Source organism: Theropithecus gelada, chromosome 15 (genome assembly GCF_003255815.1).
Source record: "Theropithecus gelada isolate Dixy chromosome 15, Tgel_1.0, whole genome shotgun sequence".
Taxonomy (NCBI): domain Eukaryota; kingdom Metazoa; phylum Chordata; class Mammalia; order Primates; family Cercopithecidae; genus Theropithecus; species Theropithecus gelada.
In genome coordinates this window covers 91,130,317-91,156,336 of record NC_037683.1, presented here as the reverse complement: position 1 = coordinate 91,156,336, position 26,020 = coordinate 91,130,317, and the positions used below count along the sequence as shown (strand labels likewise).

At 39.3% G+C, this 26,020-nt stretch overlaps 1 protein-coding gene across 1 annotated transcript in view; it reads left to right on the top strand.

The window, feature by feature from the left end:
• GNAQ (G protein subunit alpha q) overlaps positions 1-25,019 on the top strand; it is a 323,836-nt gene extending 298,817 nt beyond the window's left edge. Inside the window, exons 6-7 of the mRNA XM_025359109.1 lie at positions 12,626-12,779; positions 19,774-25,019. Of these exons, the coding sequence (XP_025214894.1) occupies positions 12,626-12,779; positions 19,774-19,964 (345 nt within the window). The 3' untranslated portion in view covers positions 19,965-25,019. The remainder of the gene's footprint in view (positions 1-12,625; positions 12,780-19,773) is intronic.
• Positions 25,020-26,020: the final 1,001 nt, after the last annotated feature.

Sequence of the window (26,020 nt, the reverse complement as noted above, 5' to 3'; positions counted from 1 at the left end):
TGTGATAAATATTTACCTTCCTTCTACGTGTGTTACTCAACTTCCTTTTTATCAGTCTTCTCATGCCATACAAGTATTCAACGCTGTTATACAACAAGAGTCAGTAAACTCTATGGCCCACAGGCCAGATCCAGCCCACTGTCTGTTATTGTACACTTAGCAAACTAAAATTGGTTTTTACATTTTAAAATGGTTGAAAAAAATCAAAGTAAGAATTTTTATGACACATGAAAATTACTTGAAATTTAAATTTCAGCATCCAAACAAAGTTTTATTGGAACCCAGCCACACTCATTTGTTGCATATTGTCTAGAGGTGCTTTCCTGCTACATGGGCAGAGTTGAGTAGTTATGACAGAGACAGTATGGCCAACAAGCTAGAATATTTACTATCTGACCCTTTATAGAAATGCTTGCCAATGTCTTTTACACACTAAAATGCTCTTAGCATTGTCTAGTGTATATGTGCACTAAACAATGCTAGTTATTAACATTGAGCTTCATATAAAATAATAACATTTGTATAGCCAAAAATACATATCAGAGTCTAAAAAATTTCATCCTGTATTGTTCCTGAAAAGACTAAAAAGAAAACCAACTATTAATTATATAACAAATTCATTATTATTTAAAAATAATGTAACATGGCCTTAAGGAATATAATATGCTAAGCTCATTTTAAAAGGACTTATATTCAGAATATTTTATGTATTTTGTATGAAAAAATTTTTAAGCCAGCAAGTTACACCTGCTTTTTGTCATTTGATCAATGGATCTGCTTATTGCTGTTCTTCAGTTCCAAACTCACTCTGATTGCCTATGTTATTTCTCTTTTTTACCTACTGTCTGATTTTCCTTAATGGGAACACTCGCCATATGCTTACAGTCTTTGGTGGGTAGACAAAGGGCAGAGAAGAAACTTAGAAACCAAAAGATAAAGAAAAGAATTTCAGTGTGGACATAGTCATGGGCACATCAGGACAGTGGCAACTCACTGAGCAGGGCTCAGGTGTCATACAAGTCCTTTAAACTTACCTCTTTGAACACAAGGCAGACCAAATTCTTTTCCACTGATACCACCCTATCATGTTGGCCAAAGAATCAGGCAACCACGTGTTTCTGGGCCAGACTGACCCATCCATAAAAATATTTTGAGACAATTAAGGAAATATTTTACTGAATTGTTTTGGGTTATTTATTTCATCCCTGTGTCCCCCAAATGTAGACTTTCCTGGCCTAACACGCTGAGAATTTGTTCAGATTCTGTCTGATGTACTGATACGTGCCTTGTTGGTTTATTAGCTAGAACAAATCTTCCTGGTACGTTACCAAGGTATTTAGTGTTTCTTTGCTCAGTTGTATCATCTAAGCCTGCTTTCTGTTTAGTCTCTTATTTCTGCATCCTCACAGTGTAGTTCCACTTCTCTTTATCCAAAGTCTCCTGTAATTTGGCCAAGTCACTATTTATCAACTGCAAGATCAGAAAGTGGACAAGTGCAATAAAGGAAACTGACATCCAAACACACTTTGCTCCTGCGAACAGCTCTCCTAACAATTTGCAAAATGCTATTTCAGGATGAGCAATGGCTTATATTCAGCAAGTTAGGTAGTGCCATAAACTGAGCTGACTTTAAGGAAAGGACCCATTGGGAAATTGACATTTGATTTTTGTAAAAGTAGAACTGTTTTCTAAGCTGGGAAAGGTCAATCTTAGAAATATCAAAGCTGTTTTAATCTTATTTCAAACATTCTCCTAATAACTTCTTTGAAACACTCAAAATTCAAAATAACAAATTGGTAAGAAACATTAAAATCATGGTTAATGACTTCAGTATATAAAGACTGCATTCAAATTTATAACAAAACAGTAAGAGCAAAAAAATCTGAGCAGACTGATTTTCATGGACAAAAAGACAGGAGGAGACAATTCTCAAAAAGAGAAAATACTACATGTTAGTAAGTAATCTGTTGGAAAATCTTCAACCTCACTGCTATTCAAAGAATTCCAACCAAGACAGCAAGCTATCATTTTTTCACCTTGATGTGTCATTTCATGCCACATGTAATTTGATATGAAAAAGATTCTAAAAGGGTAGATCTCCCGCTTAAGAGGAAACAATCAAATGAGTAAGTTCACACATCACTACGAGATGAATAAGTTTGTTCACCTGCCTGCGGAAAGCTATTTGGTAGCCTGTAACCAAGAGCCTCAAAATTTGCAATATGTTTTGATAGGCTATTACATAGAAAATTTTAACCATGAAAATGTCTGTGTACAAAGTTATAAATTGTAGTGCTGTTTATAATAGTACCCAAAAAACTATTTTACAGTAGAAGTACAGTTAAGCCCACTATAACTTAAGAATTTGACCAAAAAAATGTTTAGACTATAATGTTGAGAGCAAAATACAGAACATAAGATTTACATCAAGGGGTCACAGTCCTTTAAAACTGCACTAATATAGTAGCTGCAGACCCCATGTTACTTTAAATTTTAATTTTAGTTAGTTGCAGTTAAATAAATTTAAAAATCATTTTTTCGGTTGCATTAGCCACATTTTAAGTGCTCGGTAGCCACATGTAGCTAGTGGCTTCTGAGTGAGACAACAATTGTACAAAAATGGCTTTTCATTATCTCATAAAGTTATTTTGGATATACTGATATAAAATAAGCTCCAAAATTATGCATAGCTCAAAGACTAGAAGAAAACAAAAATTAACAAAAATACAATAGTTTTATGTGGGCAATTCAACCATGGGAATTTTCTTTTCCTACTGTTATTTTTAAAGTGTTCTATCATAACCACATATTCATTTTATAATAGAAAAAAATTGAATTATTTCAAATAATTTTTAATGTAGAAATGAATACAAGTATAGCTTGGGAAAAACCAATTAAAATTTACTCTCTACAGTTGAGTGTACATGTGTGTGGTTTGTAGCATGCTATTATCATTCAGGTTGTATCAGAACTTCAGAAACTCACATTCTTAGGGAATGGAGCACTATGGAATTGGAAAGCACTCTTGCAGGTGTTAGCACACAACCATGTATACATGCAAATACATTCTACATGTTACAAATGGAATAAAAACTGACTATAGTATATTTACATTAAATTTAAAATGACCACACCACTGCATCCTCTGTTTACTGTTCTTCACAATTCCAAAGAGATAGGTTACAAATGCATTCTTTTGGCCTTCACTTGTGCCCTGGAGCCAACATTAAATGTTCACTGTGCCTCACTAGTGATACTCAAGAAAAAAAAGAGTCATTAGTGTCTACAGGAATAATCTGTGTTATCTGTTTTAAGTTCATTTGTGTCTACTTCTGGCTAAATCTGGCAAAGAGATACTAAGCGAACCTGAGCAAATGAGCTATTGCTACAAGCAAATGACCTAGGATGCAATGGGAACAGATACCTGTTGAGCCAAGTTGTACCTTTGTGCTCTTGACACAGTGCTAATGGATCCATTGAAGTTCAAAATTAGGGTCCACCCATTCAAGTAGCCACTTACTATAGGTCTGTCTAGTTGTCTTCTTGGCTCTTTTGATGACTGGCTTGATGCAGTATCCCAAGACCACTCTGTTGGTTATTGCTGAAATATTGTTTTATATGAATGGGGACATAACCCAAGGAGTTGGAATAGGTTGGGATGCTGAATAAGTTATTGTTCTGACTGAAGTGTGAAGGTAAATCTATATCTTAATTATGCAAAAAAAAAAAATGACTTTTCCAGTAGCTCATGGGAAACAAATTATAGCCGTCAACTTAGACAAGTTTGTAAAGTAGGAAGCATTGATCATCATGAGATTCAGGCTGGAAGGAATGCCTGTTACACCAGCTAATGACAATTACCCATCTCCTAGATACTTAGTAGAGGGAAACGTCACTTACAACATCACTTACAATGACAGTGACAACACATAGGATTTGAGTTTGCAGTGCAATAGAGCAGTGTTTAAAAGGCAGTGGTGGCAGTTGCTTTGGCCATCAGACATTACATCAGAGAGCAAGGAGAAGGGAGTCTCTCTTGAGCTGTTAGTGGCACTGCCACAAGATGATAGCATAGAATAATGGGTATGGAGAGAGTACTGGAAGGAGGAGGGAAAGTTCAGTGAATTGAAAAGTCAGTGTCATGAATACACAAATCGTTAAATACCTGACTCAGCTCAGTAAGTAACCCTTATGAGAAAAGGAAAGGAAAGAGTTAAGGATAGACTGTATATAAGTCACGGATAGTCTTTGGATCCCTGACATCAAAGCATAAAGTATGGCACATGGGATACTTGCTAAATAGAAAGATCAGTGTGCTGTGCAGTAGACTCTGAAAGGATGTGGTTGGTCACTTAACTGAAATAGTAGAAAATACTAATCTGTTCATCTCTGTTAGTCCTGCCTCTGTAAGTTCTAAGACTGCAGGCTTCCACGTCGGAAAGGGTTACACATTTGTCCTGTTTTCTGTTACTCATGTTCTGGCTCTCCACTCTCCTTTGTTTCTCCTTGATCCCCAGTCTCTCATTCTGTCCTCCTTTTGTCCTCCTCCACTTGTCTCCTGCAACACACTCTGGTTTGCGGCAGTTCACTTTACAAGGGCCTCACATGTGACTGTATCTCATTGCTTAGTAACCTTAGACCTGGAGGTAATAGGCAAATATGTTCTATTTCTTTTCTTCTCCAAACATCCTATGCAGGTAGAATACATTGATGCATATGCAGAAACTATAATATTAAAACCTTCAGGAAGCCTAGAGAGTATGCCAAATTTGATCTCAAATAATTGCTTGCAAAGATTTGCCTAGACTAAGAAAATTATCAAGGAAATAATATCTATTCAGCTGAGTTTGACATTCTTATCATTTCTATCCTGGCTGTATGATTTGGATGCAAAAGTGCAATGCCTAGGAACCTGTCTTTAATTATTTCTCACTCCACGTACTCCGTTTGTAGATTGTATCTGTGGTTTTCTTGGTTTGCTCTGGGGTTGAGCATATTGAGCATCTTTAGAGATTTTGAAGATCCTCCCCTTTAACAGGTGGAGAATCTTAGGAAGAAACATTCTCTACGTAAGGGAAATTGGCAGAAACCTGGATGGCTTTCCAGTTCTCTATAAATCAGATGTGCCTGGATTTGATAACATGGATGAATTAACTATGTGCGGTTCCAGGGAAAGGAAAGATTTCACTGGGTTTACAGTTTGGTCAGAGATTTGAGAGAAGCAAATTGCCTCACCAGGAGGTTCTTATGTAGCAATTTTGCCATCAGTGATAGAGGCTACTGTGTGCTCAGGCCACAGCTAGGGGCTTGGCATGCATTCTCTCATCTATCCTCACAAACCCTGGGAGATACATGAAGAGACCAAGGCTCAGAGATGTTTAGCCACTTGCCCGAGGACACGGAGAGTCTTTGAAAGAGAGCCATGTTTCCACTGAGGTCCGTAGCTCACAGTCCTGGCCTGTCACCACTGGGCCACATTGCCATGTCAGTGTACTCTCCTTGCCAGATCGTCTGGAGCACATTTCCATACAGCAGATTCATGTGAATTCCTGTACTTTTTTCCTCTTCCTACCTCCCTCCCCAACAGCCGGAGTTTGGCACAGAATGTGTTTTGAATTCTCACAGCGTTGACATCAGATAGGACACATAACAATGTGATCCTGCTGGAGATACAAAGTCAAACACAGCAAGCTTTTCCCTAAACAATCAAGGGAGGAAAGAAGTATGTAGAAGACTAGGCTTGCAAATTTTTTTTCATACAGCTTTGGAGTTATTTGTCTTCTGGGTTGTTGCATTTATTTACCCAGTAGACACAGACAAATGAGATAAATACCTGAAAGAGTATGTTCAGATTTTTCAAATTGTTCAATATTTGGTAAGCTACAAATGATAATATTGATTGAAATTTTACATTATGGATCATTACATAGAAAGTAAATCAACTGGTCTTGCTTTTTTAAAGTAATAATGACCTTTAATAAAGTAATCTGTAAGGGTGTTCTTTAGTGAGTTACGTCTTACAAGAAATAGTCAAGCTGTTACAGCAATTAAAAGTGAAGAGTATGGGTTTGAAATGTCTTATTTTAAAAAGACAGTGAAGATTGTTATTTAAAACAGTCTTATATGAATTCTGGAGCATAAAACTCCTATATTCTGACGGTCTTATCAATTTCATAAGCAGAAGTGGTGCCAATAAAAATGGTACCTTGTATCAGCGTGTTTTGTCATGTACAGTGTATGGAATGAGGCCCTGTGAGCTACTTGGTATAAAAATTTAGAGTGTAGATATACCCAGCAGATGTTGTCTTAACCTGTAACTCTGAAGATCTGTGTTAAAAAATATCATAAGGTAACATAAACTGTGTGTTTTCCCCTTTTACTGAGCAGTCGACTTTATAGACGTGCTCGTGTATTCATTCTGTGTCTGTATATCTGGACTTCACTCATTGAAGTAGAGGGCATGATGGCTCTGGCCTTCTTTTTCAGCAGAAAGCTTAGGGGATACATAAGCACAGAATTGTGAACACAGAAATTATCATCACAGAATCACAGTCACCTGACTGGCTCTTGGCATCAATTAATGAGTCTGTAGATCACTCAAGGTCACTGAACACCCTGTGTGTCTCCCTGAGACTCATCACTCAGCACCCTGTGTCTCCCTGAGACTCAAGAGCATCTGCACCCTGGAAATCTTCATCCCATTTTCTCTGGGGTCTATCCTACCTCAGGTCAGCTGAGAACAGCTCTTAGATGACTGTCAGGCCCTCAGTGATGATTGTTATGAATGCCCTCATGACATTCTGCATGCTTATTTCTTAACAGTCTTGTTTTGCATTAGGATGCATTTCAGACTTTATGGGAAATGTAATTCAATGTGGTTTATCAATGTACTGATGGAAGAAAAAAATACCACCAGGGAGACAGGTGGATAACTTGTATCAGGTAAAAGAATTAAGGGTCTTAGTCTAAATTTGTCTTTGCTAAGAAAATAAGTGCTTTTTGTGAGAATATGTTCTTATTGGCAAGATAATGAGGAGTTGCAAAAGTTATTGAAACAGATACTCAAATCTCTAGTTTAATGCTGACTTTTGACAGAGGGAAGCACCAATTTGGTGGAGAGGGATAAGGAAAGACAGTGTGCTGAGCAAATGTTGACTTTGATGACAGCAGGGATGCAAAGTGTATAGACACAAAATACTGTTCCTTTAGGCCCTTTGGTAATTGTTATGCAGAGATTTGTGCCAGACTGTAGCCTGAAGAAAGCCAGCTTCCAGCTGGGGTCTTGGGCCATGCCCACTGGATCCAACCTTTTCCTTAATCAGAGGGATGTTTGCTCTCTTTTCCTCCTTGCAAGCTCCAATTCATTTATAAAGATTCAGTTTGAAACTACCTTTCCTTTTAAACCTTCCCTGATCCACTGCACAGTCAAATCTTTCCTTCCTGTGTCACCCCAGCCTCCCCTACTTCTCACTGCTTTAGGCCCACCATGTGGGCCTGTGATGATGCATTGCATGCTTGTCTTCTTTAGTCTTCCAGGACAAGGGCTGTGTCTACAGCATGCTCATGCCCTGCATCTCAGAAGCTCTCATGTGTCCACTGAACCATTGGCACACTAGGGATAGGACACCGTGTGCTGGGGATGGGAGGAAGAAGCAAGCCCAGTGGGGCTTGGGGAAGAACTGCTTGGGGAAGTTGGGTTGACCTGGATATTGAAGGATAAGAAGTGGGGACAGTGTTGTGGGTCACAAGTCAGGAACATGCAGTCATGTGGCAGTGGTGACATGGAATCTGTTTATCAGGAAAAAAGACCATTTGTATAGGGGCTCAGATTAAAGACAGTGCCAAGCTGTGATTGCCAGATCGGAACTTGTAGCTTCACCCTGTAGGCAGCCTTAGTCAATTACATGTTAACAGGGAAATGCATTAAAAAGCAATGTGTTCAGGATATCAGAGATCTACATAATTTGATTTGAGATGTTAAATATTAGAGGTATAAGACCTTTTGCTGATGGCTCAAACAGGGCTTTCGCCGATGACTGGTCATGGTGGAACACTCAGGGGTCACACCATCCTGCTTGCAATTACAAAGCAGGGAGCAGGTACCCTATCCTTCTCCCTCAGGGCCAAGGATTGGGGTGAATGCTTCCCAGTTTAGTACTCTACCCTTTGGCTGGTTCCAGCCCATAGGAGGAATGACTTACCTATCAGTGTGGTCTAGGCGAGTCTGACATTTCCATGGCCTCATGTACCTGAAGCAGAGACCAACCAGGACACACACCATGGTCACTCGCTTACAGCCTGTCCTCAGCCTTTATGGCCTCTTTGGTCCTCCCTTCTCTGTGGAAGTGGAGCCCAGGCAGGACCTACTTCTGGCAGCGCACCCTGTCCTTGTTCTCCCTGATCCAGTTCTCTCACCTGCACCAAAGCCACCCTTCATTGGGAGGGACAGTTGTTTCCAGCTCAAGAGAAGTGGTGGGTGAGGACAATTGGCAGTTGGAAGGCTCCTAGAGCCTCACACAGTCTAGGCCCAACCTGTTAACAAGGAGCCCTGTGTTTGGGATAGTAAAACCTTTACTAGTATCCTGCAGGGTGTGGTGGCTTATGCCTGTAATCCCAGCACTTTGGGAGGCCAAGGCAGGCAGATCACTTGAGGTCAGGAGTTCATGACCAGCCTGGCCAACATGGTGAAACCCTGTCTCTACTAAAAATACAAAAATTAGCCAGGTGTGGTGGCGGGCACCCTGTAATCCCACCTACTCCAGAGGCTGAGGCAGGAGAATTGCTTGAACCCAGGAGGCAGAGGTTGCAATAAGCTGAGATCACACCACTGAGCTCCAGCCTAGGCAACAGAGTGAAACTCCATCTCGGTGGGGTTGAGCGGGGGGGGGGGACCTTTACTAGTATCCTCTTCGTACATTTCCCAACTGGTTAAAACCCCAAGATAAAGAGGGCATGATTAACACCACCCCCCAGACTGCCTTTAAACCTGTCTTCAGAGTAAACAAAACCTCCTTGTTTTATGTTATGGGTCATACACGTGGCTCGCACATCGATCCCTCTTGAAACGTCATGCTCTGGCAGATTACTGCAAAGCAGGTGCCACAAAGTCTCCTGGGACGTGCTGTTCCCTCATAGATTTCAATTTTTACTGAGCAAAGTGGATTATGCCTCACACTCTGCACGTTCCACTACCTTATGAGTCATTGTGAAAATCTCATTTAGTCCATTTAGGATTTAGTCCAGGGCTTTGATACAGAGCATGTTGGTTTGTAACTGTTATTCCATAAAGGAAAAGTCAAGGCATAAGGAATTTTTACTATGCAGTGGAAAACATCATATAGCATAGCATAAAGAATCTTAATTGGGTGGAAAAAAAAAAAGTCTGCCCAGAATCAGACGCTCAGCTGTGTTTGACTTGTACTTCTTATCATGAAAATGGGATACAGCATCGCCTCCCTTGTTGTCCCGGGCTCGGCAAGCTTTCTTCTGTACCTTCCAGCTCAGTGCGGTCTTGTTAGAAATGCAGACCCTCGGGCTCCACCCCATGCTGAAGCAGAAGCCTTGTTTTAAGAACACCCCATGTGATTCATAGCAACACTAACTTGAATGTGCATTCACATCACCTAGAGGGCTTGTAAGAAGCAGATTCCTGGCATCTCCCCTCGGAGATTCAATTGGCAGGCCTGATTGAAAGCTGATCTCATCTGCCAGTCATCTGCGCATTTTAGCTTTCCCCTGAGCTAGAAGCGCGGGCTTCAGTCCACCTGGCACCTGGTGAATGGAGGTATGTCCTTGAGCAGCCGCAGACTGCATGCATGGGTGAGCTGCCTCCAGAGCAGCCCCAGTGAGGCAGTACTGGGTACAGATGGCCAGCACCCTGGGCAAGTTGTCTCTGGAACACAATGCTGGGCTCAGTCACTCTCCTCTCCACTGCCCAGCAGGCTGGCACAAGGCTCTGTCTTAGCAGACTCCACTGGGGCTCCAGTCCAGTCTGGAAATTAAAGATTTCCAGCCTAGTCTGGAAGTTAAACAGAGAGACATGGTACACCTTCTTCTATATCAATGCAAAGTCAGGCTCACCTTTCCTGTCTCTGCCCATGGTCTAATCACTTCCCCTTGAAAGTCTCCAGCCAGAAAAGGCTCAACTAGGACCCATTCCCTTGAGAACCCATCACGCCCCTTCTGAGGAATGCTAAATATAATAAGGCTTTCTAATGGAGACTTGCTGGGTTGATGCCCAGGTGTACATACCTTTAGATGGGGAGTCTCTGAATACCATAGCATGACTTTCTAGAATTTCTCTAGCTATAAGTAACAGGGGTTTAAAAACAAACAAACAAAACACCACGCTCCCAACAGGGGTGTCACTAACTTTCTTTAAATTTTTTTTAAAAATCATTTGTTCTTATTAAAGCCTTTGTCTTCAGTCCTGAAACACTCAGCCTATAAAATCTCAAGCTACAAGATATCATTTCTCAGTGTTATTTCCAGGGCTTAAAATCTTATCACTGGCTACGAGAACCCTTAAAAGGCCTGTAGACAGTAAAGATATGTTTAAAGATATGTCTGTCCTATCATTTATATAAAAGAGAAATGTATGCAGTGAGATAAACACTGTCTTTTGAACTATGAAGTTATCTTTCATTATATCAGCCCACATAGTTCATTAATTTTAATTATCTATGCAATTGTTGGCACAAAATTAACAGGTTGAAGAGATTGGGGACAATGGACTTTGCCTGATTTGACAAAGATCTCCTTTGGAAAAGTGTGCCTTATCACTTAATTTGAATTGGCACACTTTACAGAAGAAAGGAAGAAGACGTATTCAGGATCCAGATTATTGTACTTGGTAAAAGCTGAGGTCCCTGGAGGTTTCCAGAACACCAGTCAAGGGCTATGCAGAGGAGCAATACATGGCCTTTGTAACTCTTCACTGAAATTCCAGGAGCATCCTACCGCAGGCAGGCAAAAGCTGAGCAGAAGGTGTTCATAGCCAGTCTATTCAGTCATTCTCGTTCACTTCCTTGTATAAGTTTGGAGGGGAGGATATATCCAGGTTTACCAACTGGAAGTATTTTGTATAATAAAAACCAGAAAAATATAGCCCCAACTAGTTGAAAAAATAAAAGGTTCTTTTGACTGATGTTCCTGACAAATCTAAAGGCATGACCAAGCGCTTAGCCCTGGTTGGAGCAAGAGGTTAAAAACCAGGTGAGCAGGACCCAATTTGTTTTTCGCTCACTTTTCAAGATGGCTGCTAAAAGCTCCTGAGGCTCCATGATTCCTCTTCCAAACTCTGCACGAAAGCAAGGTTCTCTGTTCCAGAGTTCCCAGCAAAAGTCCTCAAGTTAATTGGCCTAGTTGAGATGCTTGGCTAAACTGATTACCATAAATGAGGGGAGGGAAGCTCCAAGTGATTTGGGCCTGGATCAGAGCCCAGCCCCAAGCCAGCTCACATGGCAGGAAACTAGGATGCTCTGGTGTAAATCACCAAGCCTCCCCTTAGCAGCAGAGGTGGGCACAATCCCAGGCAGCCCTTTCCATTGCCACAAACCCAGCCATAACAGGGAGAAGTAAGAAGGGAGGTTGGAAAGTGTGTGCAGGATGAAGCATGCCCATGCATCCTGGCTTTTATCTCCTCAGGGGAAGGAGAATTCCCAAATCTGCTGCCTTCATCTGTAACCCAAGTGTGGGAATGATTTAGAGAGGGGAGTCTATGGGAGAAAGAATGGTAAGGAGCGACGAAAGAAGCTCTGAGGCCCTCTAGCTCTTGGCTGATAAGTATGTTTTTTTCAGAGGAATGATTTGACTCAGGAACAGCCTCAAATAGCATCTTCATTTATAGTAGCAAGCTGACTAATTTTCTTGAGAATCCATTTAGGGTTTCTGTTACCAAGGTAGGCTTGAAAGTGTAGCTTCAGGTGAGAACACTTACTCACAGATGCTGAAAGTGAGAAATATTACATTTTTATCTCCACATAATTACTATGTGTATCTCCACAATTCTCTATTAATAGTATAGTGAAGCATAGGGAGAAAGCATGCACTCAGGAACAGGAAATGTATGATCTTACAACATTTTCCATGTGCTTATAAAGGGTGTGTGTGTGTGTGTGTAGAGTAGTAACTCTAGAAAACATCTAGAAATATAGATATGCTTTTGACAAAGTAACTGTTTTGATTGCTTAAAATAGAGTTAATTGTGAGGCCCCAAATAAATATAGCTTAAGAAATACAAAATGAAGTCATATCTAGTCCTTAGTTCACATCTCAAGTATTTAGTCATTAATGAATGATTTTTGGTGGGAATTTGTGACAGTGTGCCAGATTCACAACATGATTCTCTAGGCTTTCAATTACTTTCTCTTTCAACCGTAGGAGCTATTTTAGCTGATTTTTTTTATTATTACTCCCTTCTGCTTGTCAACCTGAGAGTTTGCGTAATGAAAACAGCCAATGTGTATCATGAATCATTTGCATATAAATCCTGACAAATCCAACACAGGGCTACAAAAACTGGTTGTTTACAAAAGATGGGTTGGACTTATAAAATAAACACAATTCACAAATTAAGTAATCATGTAATTCACTCCTTATTTTTTCTGATTTTTTTTTTCCCCAGAACCGAATGGAGGAAAGCAAGGCTCTGTTTAGAACAATTATCACATATCCCTGGTTCCAGAACTCCTCGGTTATTCTGTTCCTAAACAAGAAAGATCTTCTAGAGGAGAAAATCATGTATTCCCATCTAGTTGACTACTTCCCAGAATATGATGGTAAGTCAGCATTCGTGCAACAGCTCAGTAGCTGTAAATAGGTTTTGTCTCCAAACCCCAGTGTGGGAGTTAACGCTCTACAGTGCACCATTGCTGCCCTTGCCCTGTGCAGCCTGCATGTTGGGACTGATACAGTAGGAATTATTGTTTGCCCGGTCTTTTAGTGACGCAAAACATTGCATTCCTTAACAATGCTAAAAGTCATAGAAAAAGAAACTCATGGCCTGGCGCAGTGGCAAGCTCCTGTAATCTCAACACTTTGGGAGGCTGAGGTAGGTGGATCACAAGGTCAAGAGATCGAGACCATCCTGGTCAACATGGTGAAACCCCGTCTCTACTAAAAATACAAAAATTAGCTGGGCATGGTGGTGCATGCCTGTAATCCCAGCTGCTCGGGAGGCTGAGGCAGGAGAATGGCTTGAACCCGAGAGGTGGAGGTTGCAGTGAGTCGAGATCGCGCCATGGCACTCCAGCCTGGCAACAGAGTGAGACTGTGTCTCAAAAAAAAAAAAAAAAGAAAGAAAGAAACAAACTCATCTGCTTTGAAATAGCAGATCAGAAAAAGGAACAATCCAGTAGTTTTGACCAATTATGTATTAACCCTTATAGTCTCCTCTGTTTCTCCTTTTCATTCGGTTACAGTCCACCTCTGCCTCTCTTCTCTCTGGGGAGAGAACACAATTTTGAAGTCAAGAGCCCACCACCGAAATCAGTCTACCCAGGTTCAGATCCCAGTTCTGACACTTACTATTTGTAGAACTACCATCAAGTCACTTGATTTTTCTGGGCCTTAGGACAAACTCATAGGATGTTTTGTACATTGTAGTGTATAACATATGTGTATATTTAGCATGATGCCTGACACGTAGGGCACTTACTGAATACTCAGGAAATACTTCCTTTTGAAACATCATAGCCCAATGAAGTCCCACCACCATTAGTAATAGTAACCCAGTTTTAAACTCTTTGTGTAGCACTTAGAATCTATAGCATCCACTTCACTACTCCTATGGCTTTGCATTATTTGCTTTGTTCTTAGAAAAGAATCTTACCCTCCCCAACTAAACTGTGAAATCCTGGACAACTAGACACCCAACCCATTCTGAGAAATACTTGAACACTTGGTGATTGGTAACAAAATGCATCCACATGTAGCCACTCTGTAAAACAAGTGAGAGTCATGACTGCTGCCCTATAAGAGCTGATGTGGCCAGGTGTGGTGATTCACACCTGTAATCCCAGCACTTTGGGAGACTGAGGTGAGAGGATCGCTTGAGCACAGAAATTCAAGCCCAGCCTGAGCCATGTAACGAGACCTCTGTCTACAAAAAATGAGGCAGGAGGTGGGAGGCAAGAGGTCAAGGCTGCAATAAGCCGTGATCCTGCCACTGTACTCTGCCCGGGTGATGGGAGACCCTGTCTCAAAAAAAAAAAAAAAAGTTTATTTGGCAAGATAATCACATCTCTCCTTGATGGCCCACCACCTGGTTTTATGAATAAAGTTTTATTGAGACATTGTCACACCCATTCATTATACACTGTCTATGGCTGCTTTCACACCATAACAGTAGAATTGGGTAATTGTGACAGAGATAAAATAGTCTGCACAGCCTAAAATATTCTGTGGCCCTTTACAGAGAAAGTTTGCCAAGCTGTGGCCTAGATAGTTAAGAGCACGAGCTCTGAAAAGTTCTACTTTGCCACTCATTGGCTGTGTTGCCTCAGACAAATTTATTTAGCTACTCAATTTATCCCTGGGCAAAAAAGAATTGAATGGAGTCATATGTAGATCACATAGCAGAAACCCAAAAGTATCTACCACAGAGGTGATGTAACAACAAGAGAAGAGACTAGTTTTAAAATTACATTGTCAACATATGATGTCCAGGATGGATATTGTTCCACAGTGTTTTGGTACTTCTAAAAGCTCCCTCAGAAAAGTACTTTAAAAACCAATATTAAATTTAGCTTCATAGCTTTCTGTGATGATACAAACACATCAGGGATGGAGGTTTAGTCACCTTTTCATCCCACATGGATGTGGTACAGTCCTGGCTTGTGAAAGGGAAATGTTACATATTTAATGAATTTATGTTCCCTTCTCACATACATGGAAGATCCTGAAGATTGGTGAATTGAAAATATAAACATTTGGGGATTGTTACCAGATGTTAGAAATGGTACCCTTTTTTGTTAGCAGTGTGTTTATATCCTCTCTTCAAGCACATTTTCCTTTGTGCTTTGCTGTTCTTTTAAAAACACTTTATCAGTCTAAACAATGTTTTCTCTTTCACTCCTTTTAATTTGCACTAACCTGGAAACATCATCAGTGTCTGAGACTGCACTTCTCAGTGTTGCTCAGAAAACTATGGAAGGAAGTGACTGTGTGGGCAGTTAACTTGCTTTCCCACCTCAACAGGCTTCAAAAACACGTCTACCTGAATACAGTAGGCATGAAGCATCTGGCTTAGATCTAAACACACTTGCCTGCCACACACACACATACACACGAGATTCTTCTTAATTTTTCTTGAAACTTGGTAAGAATCAGCGTGTGAGAAATTGCCACACCATAAACAACACCCCATCTTGTGGGCTGGCACGTTCTCATGATGTGCTTGCATAAGGGAGGATGCAGATAGAGCATGGTGCCCACGGAGCTGAACCCTTCTGAGGGGTTCATTCAAACTTCTCGGATGCAGTAGACCTAGCCACACTTCACAGTTGCTGATTTTTCCGCAGTAAAAGACTTAGTCTGTGATCAGTGTTTGCAGTGCTGTTTTTTGATCTCTGCACCATCTTCCTAATCTCTTCACATACCTCCTTTCTCCAGTAATTTCCCCAGATTCCCCACTACTACAAGCATTTTCCTTCTAACATGTGTCCATTGTGAATATTCTGAAATCTGAAGATTTTTTTTCTGTTTTACTGTTACCATACCCCAGTATACATATAATGCACAGAGGAAACTTGGGCACAGAAAAAGAAAAAAGGCATTGATTTTGTTACTTACAAAGCCAGTGCAGCTATCATTACATGGAACTCCAAGCCCTTGTAAGATGAGCAAAGACTGAAAAAATTGAGGCCCACTCTGCAGTGATGTCTTTGTAATAAACATGTTTATAATATTATAAACTTCACACTTCCACATTTCTGTACTTACAAGGTCTTAATCATAATGAATGCCATTTCTGTGTTTCTCTTCAAGAAAGGAAATTCCCATTTCCACATGGACTTGAATTGCAAGATTGTTCATAGAGACTGTGGAATTCTGCTCCTGCTGTGATGGCTGTAATGATTTCTTTGTAGTGTATGTTTATTCAAATAACAATTTATGCTTAAAAACATAACACCTTTCAAGTGCACTTCAGTGAACTTGGATCTAGTTCTTATATTCTGTAGGGTAAATAAAACAGAAAAAAACAAAAAAAGGTATAGTCCCTTCTTTCCCAAATAGAGTAAGTACAAAATCATACAGAAGTTCATTCATAAGCCAGAAATATAATGTTCTTTTTATGAAATGAGAGACTTCTCCAGCTCTGGGAATCTGTCAGTTTCTGGTTTTGAATATTTTTTATTACTTCTCTTGAGTTAATAAGTTCATAGTACATTGAAAAAGATGGAACATTAATTATATATATATTTGCTTGTATATGTATTTTACATATTATTTTTAATTGTACTTTTTATTTATTAAATATGATGCCAGCCATCTTAGTCATTTAAAAAAATTGAATTCTGGGCACCTACGTCAAAAATTAAACATTACTTTTTTAAATTGTACAAATGAGGATAGTCTATATGTTTTTATAATTCTTTCCTCCCATCTTCTGGCATTATCAGATATAAGTTTATTGGAGTAATCTCCAATTTATAAAAAGGTTGATTTGAGAATAATTCAAGTCAGCCGTCTGAAGCTCAGGGTGCATTTTGTTAGAAATGGTGATCAAGCCCTCAACAGAGTTCTCCAAGATCTCTTTATCCCTACTAGTAGGTAAAAAGAATATTGATAGAAAAAGACCTGCTGGGTGCGGTGGCTCACACCTGTAATCCCAGCACTTTGGGAGGCGAAGGTGGGCGGATCCCTTGAGGCCAGGAGTTCAAGACCAGCCTGGTCAACACAGCAAAACCCTGTCTCTTCTAAAAATGCAAAAATTAGCTGGGCGTGGTGGTGCACGCCTGTAGTCCCAGCTACTCACAAAGCTGAGGTAGGAGATTCGCTTGAACCCAGGAGGTGGAGGTTGCAGTGAGCCATGATCATGCCCCTGCACTCCAGCCTGGGTGACACAGTGAGACTCTGTCTCAAGAAAAAAAAAAAAAGTTTCTTATGGCTTGGTATAGAACTAACTTGAAAAAATGGAGGAAATGTATACATAAAGCGACACAAAGACAAATATATGATAGGTATCCAATACTTGAAATGTGATGGTGTTTTGATGTTATTAATTTACACTAAGTTTTAAATCAATGTATCTATCAGTACCTATTAAATATACTTTTAAAACAGCTTTGAGATTTATATACCATGTAATTCACTTAAAGTGTACAATTCAGTGGGTTTTGATATATTACATTATTAATTTTTTATTATAAAATATATATAAAATTTACCATTTTAACTGCAAAATTCACTGGCATCAATTACACTCACAATACTGTGCAGCCATCACCAGTATTTTCAAAATATTTTCACCACCCCAATTAAGCAACAACATCCCATTTCCTTCCTCCCCCTAACCCTTGGAAACCTCTAATCTACTTTCTGTCTTTATGAATTTACCGATTCTAAGTACCTCATATGTGTGCAAGCATACAATATTTGTTGTTTTATGTTGGGTTTATTATAATGTTCTCATAGTTCATGCATATTACAGCATCTATCAGAGCTTTACTCTTTTTATGGCTGAATAATCTGTTTCTGATATTCTAATATTCTGTTTGGTTCTATTTGTTTTGTTTCTCCATTTATCTGTTGATGGACACTTGGATTGTTTTTGCCTTTTGGCTGTTGTTAACAATGCTGCTATTAACATTGATGTACATTGCTTCTCGCCCTTTTGGCTAAGATCAAGTGTCTGTCAGAGCCCCTGCTCTCGGTTCCTTTGGATATATACATTGGAGTAGACTAGCAGGGTCGGTCATGTGGTTATTCTATGTTTAGCTTTTTGAGGAACCACCAAACTGTTTTCACAACAGCTGCACCTTTGTACATTCCCACCAACAGTGCACAGGAGTACAAATCTCTCCACATTTTCCCCAACCCTTGTTATTTCACACTTTTTTATAGCCATGCTAGATGTGGAGGGGTATCTCATTGTGGTTTTGATTTGCATTTTTCTAAATGATTACTGGTGTTGAGCATCTTTTCCTGTGCTTATTGACCATTTGTATATCTTCTTTAGAGAAATGTCTGTTCAAGTCTTTTGCCTATTTTTTAATTGGGTTTTTTTTGTGTGTGTTATTGAATTGTAGGAGCTCTTTGTATATTCTGGATACTAAACTCTTATCAGATGACATGATTTGCAAATATTTTCTCCCATTCTATAGATTGACTTTTCACTTTCTTAATAACGGTGTTGGCCAGGTGTGGTGGCTCATGCTTATAATCCCAGCACTTTGGGAGCCTGAGGTGGGAGGATTGCTTGAGGCCAGAAGTTCAAGAACAGCCTAGACAACATAGTGAGACCCCATCTTTACAAAAAATTTAAAAATTTGCCACGCTTGGTGGCACCTGTAGTTCCAGCTATTCAGGAGGCTGAGGCAAGAGGATCACTTGAGCCCAGAAGGTTGAGGCTGAAGTGAGCCATGATCATGCCACTACACTGTAGCCTGGGTAGCAGAGCAAGACCCTGTCTCAAAAAAAAAAAATAGTCCTTGGATACATAAGGTTTTTAATTTTGATGAAGTCCAATTTATTTTTTCTTTTGTGAAAAATATGACCTGTGCTGTGGTGTCATATCTAAGAATCCATTGCAAAATTACGTTTTTAGTTTATCTTGCTAGATATATCACAATTCTTTTTCAAAGCATCTAGGACAATTCTTGGTACATAAGAGACTCCTTCTTAAATCAATGTGAGAAAATATAGGCTGAGTGCAGTGGCTGACACCTGTAATCCCAGCACTTTGGGAGGCCAAGGCGGGTGTATCACCTGAGATTAGGAGTTTGAGAACAGCCTGGCCAACATGGCAAAACCTTGTCTCTACTAAAAATACAAAAATTTAGCTAAGCATGATGGCAGGCACCTGTAATCCCAGCTGCTCAGCAGACTGAGGCAAGAGAATCGCTTGAACCTGGGAGGCAGAGGTTGCAGTGAGCCGAGATCTCATCACTGCACTCTTGCCTGGGCAACATGGTGAGACTGTATCTCAAAAAAAGATAAACCAATTGTTTTATCATCACAAATGAACTGAATGCTACACAAATGTAGTGTGCTCATAAATACCAGAAATCTATGGAAGTGAGACTACTGAGGCCCACTGTAGATAGAGCTGACCTTACAAACAGGTGTTCTATTCTAAGAGGGATTGTCAGTCTGGAAGACGTAAAATGATCCATAATGTTGAGTCGTTTGGAGGACAGATTGACAGGAGAGCCCAAGGAGGCTGTGTCTTTGTGCACACTTATTAAATAGCTGAAACAAGCATAATTAACTCAGTTGAACAGAAGTAAGCTATCACTCCCCTGATGAAGAGCCTACAGTGGCTCCCAGGCAATCAGAGTGAAGGCCAAGCTAAGAAATAGACTTAACCTTGGCCTTCAAGTCATCTGTCTGCTTTCACCTATACACAGTTTGTGAATGGGTGGGTACGTGGGTGGGTGGGTGGATGGTCAGACATAGTAGTGTTAGGGAAAATGATTATAACAGATCAAATCTGCAGTGCAAATGTAGGCTTCATGAGCAATGACACAGTAAGTATTTATTGAACGAATGATGATTGAATACATTAGCAGATTAGGTAACAAAGTGTCCCTCTTGTCTCTTGGCCAAAAGGACCCCAGAGAGATGCCCAGGCAGCCCGAGAATTCATTCTGAAGATGTTCGTGGACCTGAACCCAGACAGTGACAAAATTATCTACTCCCACTTCACATGCGCGACAGACACCGAGAACATCCGCTTTGTCTTTGCTGCCGTCAAGGACACCATCCTCCAGTTGAACCTGAAGGAGTACAATCTGGTCTAATTGTGCCTCCTAGACACCCGCCCTGCCCTTCCCTGGTGGGCTATTGAAGATACACAAGAGGGACTGTATTTCTGTGGAAAACAATTTGCATAATACTAATTTATTGCCGTCCTGGACTCTGTGTGAGCGTGTCCACAGAGTTTGTAGTAAATATTATGATTTTATTTAAACTATTCAGAGGAAAAACAGAGGATGCTGAAGTACAGTCCCAGCACATTTCCTCTCTATCTTTTTTTTAGGCAAAACCTTGTGACTCAATGTATTTTAAATTCTCAGTCATGCACTCACAAAGATAAGACTTGTTTCTTTTCTCTCTTTCTCTCTTTTTCTTTTCTATGGAGCAAAACAAAGCTGATTTCCTTTCTTTTTCCCCCCTTAATTTATACTTCCCTCCTGATTTTTTTCCCAGGATACAATGACCTTTATCCTAGTTCCATTCTTGGTCAAGTTTTTCTCTCAAATGATACAGTCAGGACACATCGTTCGATTTAAGCCATCATCAGCTTAATTTAAGTTTGTAGTTTTTGCTGAAGGATTACATGTATTAATACTATGGTTTTAAATGTGTTGCTCTGTATACATACATAGTTTCTTTTTTAATAGAATGTACTGTCTTGTCTCACTTTGGACTGGGACAATGGATGCCCGTCTAACAGTAAGTGTCATTTCTTTTAGATGTTTACCTTCAGCCACATCTTGATTGCTCAGAGAAATGTGCAGAAGGCAGGATCAAAGACACACAGGAGTCCTTTCTTTTGAAATGCCACGTGCCATTGTCTTTCCTCCCTTCTTTGCTTTTTTTTCACCCTCTCTTTCAATTGCAGATGCCAAAAAAGATGCCAACAGACACTACATTACCCTAATGGCTGCTACCCAGAACCTTTTTATAGGTTGTTCTTAATTTTTTTGTTGTTGTTGTTTAAGCTTTTCCTTCCTTTTTTTTCTTAGTGTTTGGGGGCCACAATTTTAAAATGACTTTTATTATGGGAATGTGTTGCCAAAGCTGGCTTTTTTTCAAATAAAATGAATAAGAACTCAAAAAATAAAAGCTGGTATCTTAAAATGTAAGAGAGTAAGACTGTGAAGCCTAAAATGACTGGCTGAGAATGAACCAGAAATGCCAATTGCCAAACAGTTGGTAACTGTAAATTTGATTCTCACGGTCCATTCTTTTATTTGTCCTTAAGATGACATTGTTAGTGTTCACGTCCCATGTTCAGTGTCCAAACCGGCAATGTAAAAAGTATCCTGTGTGGTTTAACAGGAAATCTGTTTATGTCTCTTTATTTGAAACCAGTTTTACTCTCAATGGTTCTTTAAGTTCAATTAAGTCTGCCAGGAACATTGGTTGATAGTATTATTCTGACACCTTTAATTTCCAAAATCTGAAGTTCCTGCTGGTTAACCACCTTCAAGATCTTCTTGAACTGGTAACTGATTAGGTTGAACTTACAGAAGATTTGTGGACTTAACTCAAAAGTAACCTCTCAGTGTTCTATAGAACATGTATTTGTGTAACTGAACCTACTAGGAGAAATGTTTGGAATTCTATATGTGCAATTTTTCAGCAAATGCAAAAAAAATACAGCACATGTATTGACGAGCTTCTGTCAAGCAGCTTGAGTTGAAATTTAAGAAAATAAATCACGATTGTTTAAAGCTGCTGGGACGTTAGAATTAGGCCATGAGACTGGTCTCATTTTAACTATAGTGGTATTTGGCACTAGTCTAAACTTCCATATAAATCACTCTTTTGGAACAACAAAGGGGGAGGGAGAAAACTAACGGCCTGTTAGATGAGTACCAAAGCCACCAAACAGTAATGAAATATTCTCATTCTTGATTCTCCCAGCCTCAAACAACACAGGTTACTTTTTTTCCCTTGCTCAGAAAGCACCTGTAATGTAACAAGCAGACTGCCTGTAGGTATAGTGCAATTACAAATGCTCTAATCATTGTACATACATCTCTCTTGATATTGCAGCATCCATACTGGCTTTGTAATCATTAATTTTTTGGCAGATTGAATGTGCTGTATTGATATGTATCTATGTAATTGTATTGTATGTCTATAGCTAATTCACATTTTGAATAATGTTATTTTATTTACTTTTTTAAGAGAGGAGAATGTAAATTTGTCAGTTTATTTCTGACTAGGGATATTTTCTTTCCATTTAGAAAAGAAGAAAAAAAAAAACCTTACTGTCGTACAGAGCGGTACTAGCGTCGTGCTGTATAAAATCATTTGCACATTCCTGAGTAGAGGTATACTGATTATAAGACCCAAAGGTAATTTCATAGCAAAATACATAAAATCAGTCAGAGCTTTTATACAAACATGGAAACCAACTTTGTAGAACTTTTGCCATTTGATCTAGGATTGGAATATGAGCTTTTATACAATTCATATTCTTATTTGGCAAATGCACAGTTTAGTATTACCTCTCCGATGGCCTTTACTAGAAAGGCAGTTTTAGAAGCTATTGTGATCCACTAAGGAAATGTTTTAACAGCTAGAGACCACTGCTTGCCTGAAAGGGCGTTCTTAAATTTGGTGCAGCAAAAAAAAAAAAAAAAAAAAAAAAGTAAAAACAACAACATTTGAAGGCCTACAGTGTGTATAGAGAAAACCTCATCACAAGATCATAAGTGTTACAGTTTTAGGGAATCAAGATATTCTATTTAATAGAGCTATAGTAGATGTAGTCAATCAAACCTGATCTCAAAGCTTGAAGAAGCTGAGCAAAACAGGGAAAGATTGTTATATTTGTCTTTATGAAATTGAGATGGAATTTGCTATGCAGAATTGAGGTTTGTGGCTTCACTGTTCCTGTAGGGTGCATGACAAGATCCCTTCTCTTGAGAAAGGAAAAAATTGATCACCCTAGCAGCAGTGATGCATAGAAACCTAATTTTAGCCACACTAGTCAATCGAAGCTAAAGGATTTTCTTTTTTGTTTCTTTGGGGTTTTATGGAAGGGGCTAAGGGCGGGACGGGATTCTTTTCAGTTTTGTATAAAACAAAGTTTACTCATGCTTTATATTATATTGTGATTGCAAGCGTTATAAGCGTGTGCCACTGGCCTCCTATTGTTGATGCTTAGGTAATGGAGGCCTGTGGTGAGTTTTATGGTGACTTGGGCATGTCTTATTCAAAAACAAAAACATAAAACACAGAAACCTTTCTTCAGCATACCAAGGCAAGCAGCCATTTCATGACTCACTTAACACATTGCAGTGTACCAGTTTACAGATGATTTTTCCCTTTTTGCGTGACATGGCAGTTCCAACCCCCAGAGAATTCCTGATTTGTAAATTGGAAGTTTCTACTATGCCTTACAGAGCTTAAATTCAGAAGTTTGTGCCTCATATCTGAAACAAAGGGAAACAACACACGTATTCACAAGTAAATAAATCTCCTAGAAGTTTTTGTTTTTAATATTTCCACATAAAGAGCTCTGTTGAATGTCATGAATAGACTGGAAAAAAAAAATCTTAGGAACCTGCATATGTTGTTTACTAGCAGATGACAACTACAAAAGGAATTTGAAGAACATGTGAAACTTGTTTTTTTGGTTTTTTTTTTGTTTTTTTTTTTGGTAGATTAGCAGGTCTATTTTAAAAAGGTAATTCAGCTAAAGGGCAATTTACTTTTTTGTACTTCAGACTATCTTGATTGTCAAAGTGTACGAACTGTAATTTTAAAATTTATACTGCCACATGATTGTAAATTTTAGTTGTCTTAAGTTAGGAATTGGTGAAAAGCTATTTATGCTGGATTTGGGTCAAAATGACTTATTTGCAAAAAAAATAAATAAATAATGGGAAGAAAGGGCTGTATAATGAAATACTGCAAGACTCACCTATTGGTTGGAAATTTCCCTCAAATCACCTACCGATTACCCTTGATTTCCCTTTGTTTTCAGTTTCTCAAAACGAATGAAATGAAATATAGCAGAATGTTAACCCATATAAAAATAAAGTGTACCCAAATATTGTAATGTATATTGCTGCTCTTCTTCAAATTAAATAAGGGTTTAAAACCACTTAATTGGTAATCAACATCTCAATTGATACAAATAAGGTGTGCTTGGTATACATTAATATTTTCTTCCAAAGATACGTCTTTGGTCAGAAACACAAAAAAATAAAACTAGTAACATAGTATGTTTATCTATCTCTACATATTTCCAGCATATGTAGCGCTAATAGATCTGTCCTGGTAACTGTGTCTTTGGGATTTCATTTTGATGCCATCAAATTAGGAGAAGAAATGGCTTAGTTGTATATGATTAGCTAGAGATTTTTGGAGCCAGACACCTGCTGTTTATTAGATAACTTAGTACAGAGTCTAAACTTGTCATTTGTTTTTCTCACAGAATAGCCATTTCCTGCTGTCTTCCCAATGACCACTGCCCTTTCAATAACACTCTTGCCTCTAGAATCATATGTTGAAAGTATGAATACACACCTAGCACATAGTAGGTGCTCAAATATTAATTTCCTCCTTGCCTTCCTTATCTACCCTGTGTCCTCCTTTTCCCCGTATGATTCCAACCCAATAGCAAAGGACATTTACATGTGATGAAAACATCTATTGGGTAAAATCAGATCTTGGATAAAGAAATTCTGACTTTTATATAAGCTGTTGGTAAACAGAAAAAACAGGAAGGTATTCGTCGGTAGAACATTTTTAAGTGCAGGAAAGAAAGCTGGAATAATACTATGTAACTTTGTCCAGGTTACTTTGACTGAAACACGTTTTTGGTGGATTTCTTTTCCTCAAAGAACTCTCTAAATGCAACTCCTTGCTGGATTCCTCACCCATCATCCTGTTGGAAACCCTTACTAGACCTATGGATTTAGGGAGTTTTGTCAGAAAACATTTTTAACTTGCAGTATTTAAAAGAATATTTACTGTTCCTAAAATGTCATTCAAATGCATGTATTGTCTATTGTTTGGGGATGGGAACTAGTTTTGCAAAAAACACCTAATGTTGTATAATAATGCCCCAATGATCTTGCTGGTTAAAAATACAGTATTTTTGGCCATAATTTTGTACTATAGTATTCTTCATTGTTGAGTTTTGCTTCCGTTGAAGTTGCCCAAGCCCCTCTCAGAATGTTTTGTATTAGCAGGAGTATTGAAATACATCTTTCCTTCCTTAACACACCTTTTTGTGCACACTGCATTTTCCAAAATAAACAAGTTTAATGGTTTCAAAAAAAAAAAAAGAAACACCAAAAAACCTTTTTCCTTCTGTGTATAATCAGAAATATCAGTCTCCTGTAGTGGAAATATACATATTGGTATCATTTATCAAATGTGCTCTTTTAAAAAACTTGCCTTAATTTAGGTTATAACTAACGGTTAAAAAATGTGAATAAGTGTCCAATAAAGACTTGAAAGGAGCCAGCAATCTTCAACCTGAGGCAGTCTTCTAATCCGTAAGGAGAATCCACACGTCTGCCCTGGCTTGCCGGGCAGCACACTGGACTCTGGCCGATGCCTGGCTTCAGAGTTTTGCCCATTTGAACACTGGCGGTGATACAGGTAGACTCCACATGGGAAAAATGGCCTGTCACAGGTGTCCTCTGTGACTTTTAGAAACACACATCTAGGGTTTCAAGGTCAGCTAAAAACCAGCTGCTTCTAGGAGTATTATTAAGTGGAGGTGATGGTGGCAAGTGGCTTTCTGGAAAACAGGTACTTTTGTGGGGACTTCACAGCAAAAGCAAAACCTGTTACTGTTACTTGTGATTCCGTCATTCCAACTGGCAGCCAGCCCTTGCCTATGGATTTTTGTTTTTCAGAATATGTCCCCTCTAAATACTTAGAGATGAGAGTGTCATTTTTGCTTAAAGGCCTTCAGCTCTCCTTGCGGGATTCAGAGACCATTTCCAGTAGATGGTGTCCTCTCTGTCTTACTGCTCAAGGAATGGCGTGGCACTGACTGTCATCTAGCACAGGCCTGGAGTAATGGTTCCCACACCCTAGTTCTGCAGACACTGGAGTGTTAAGCTACACAGGAGCGCTCCCCTCTCTTTGGCCTTCT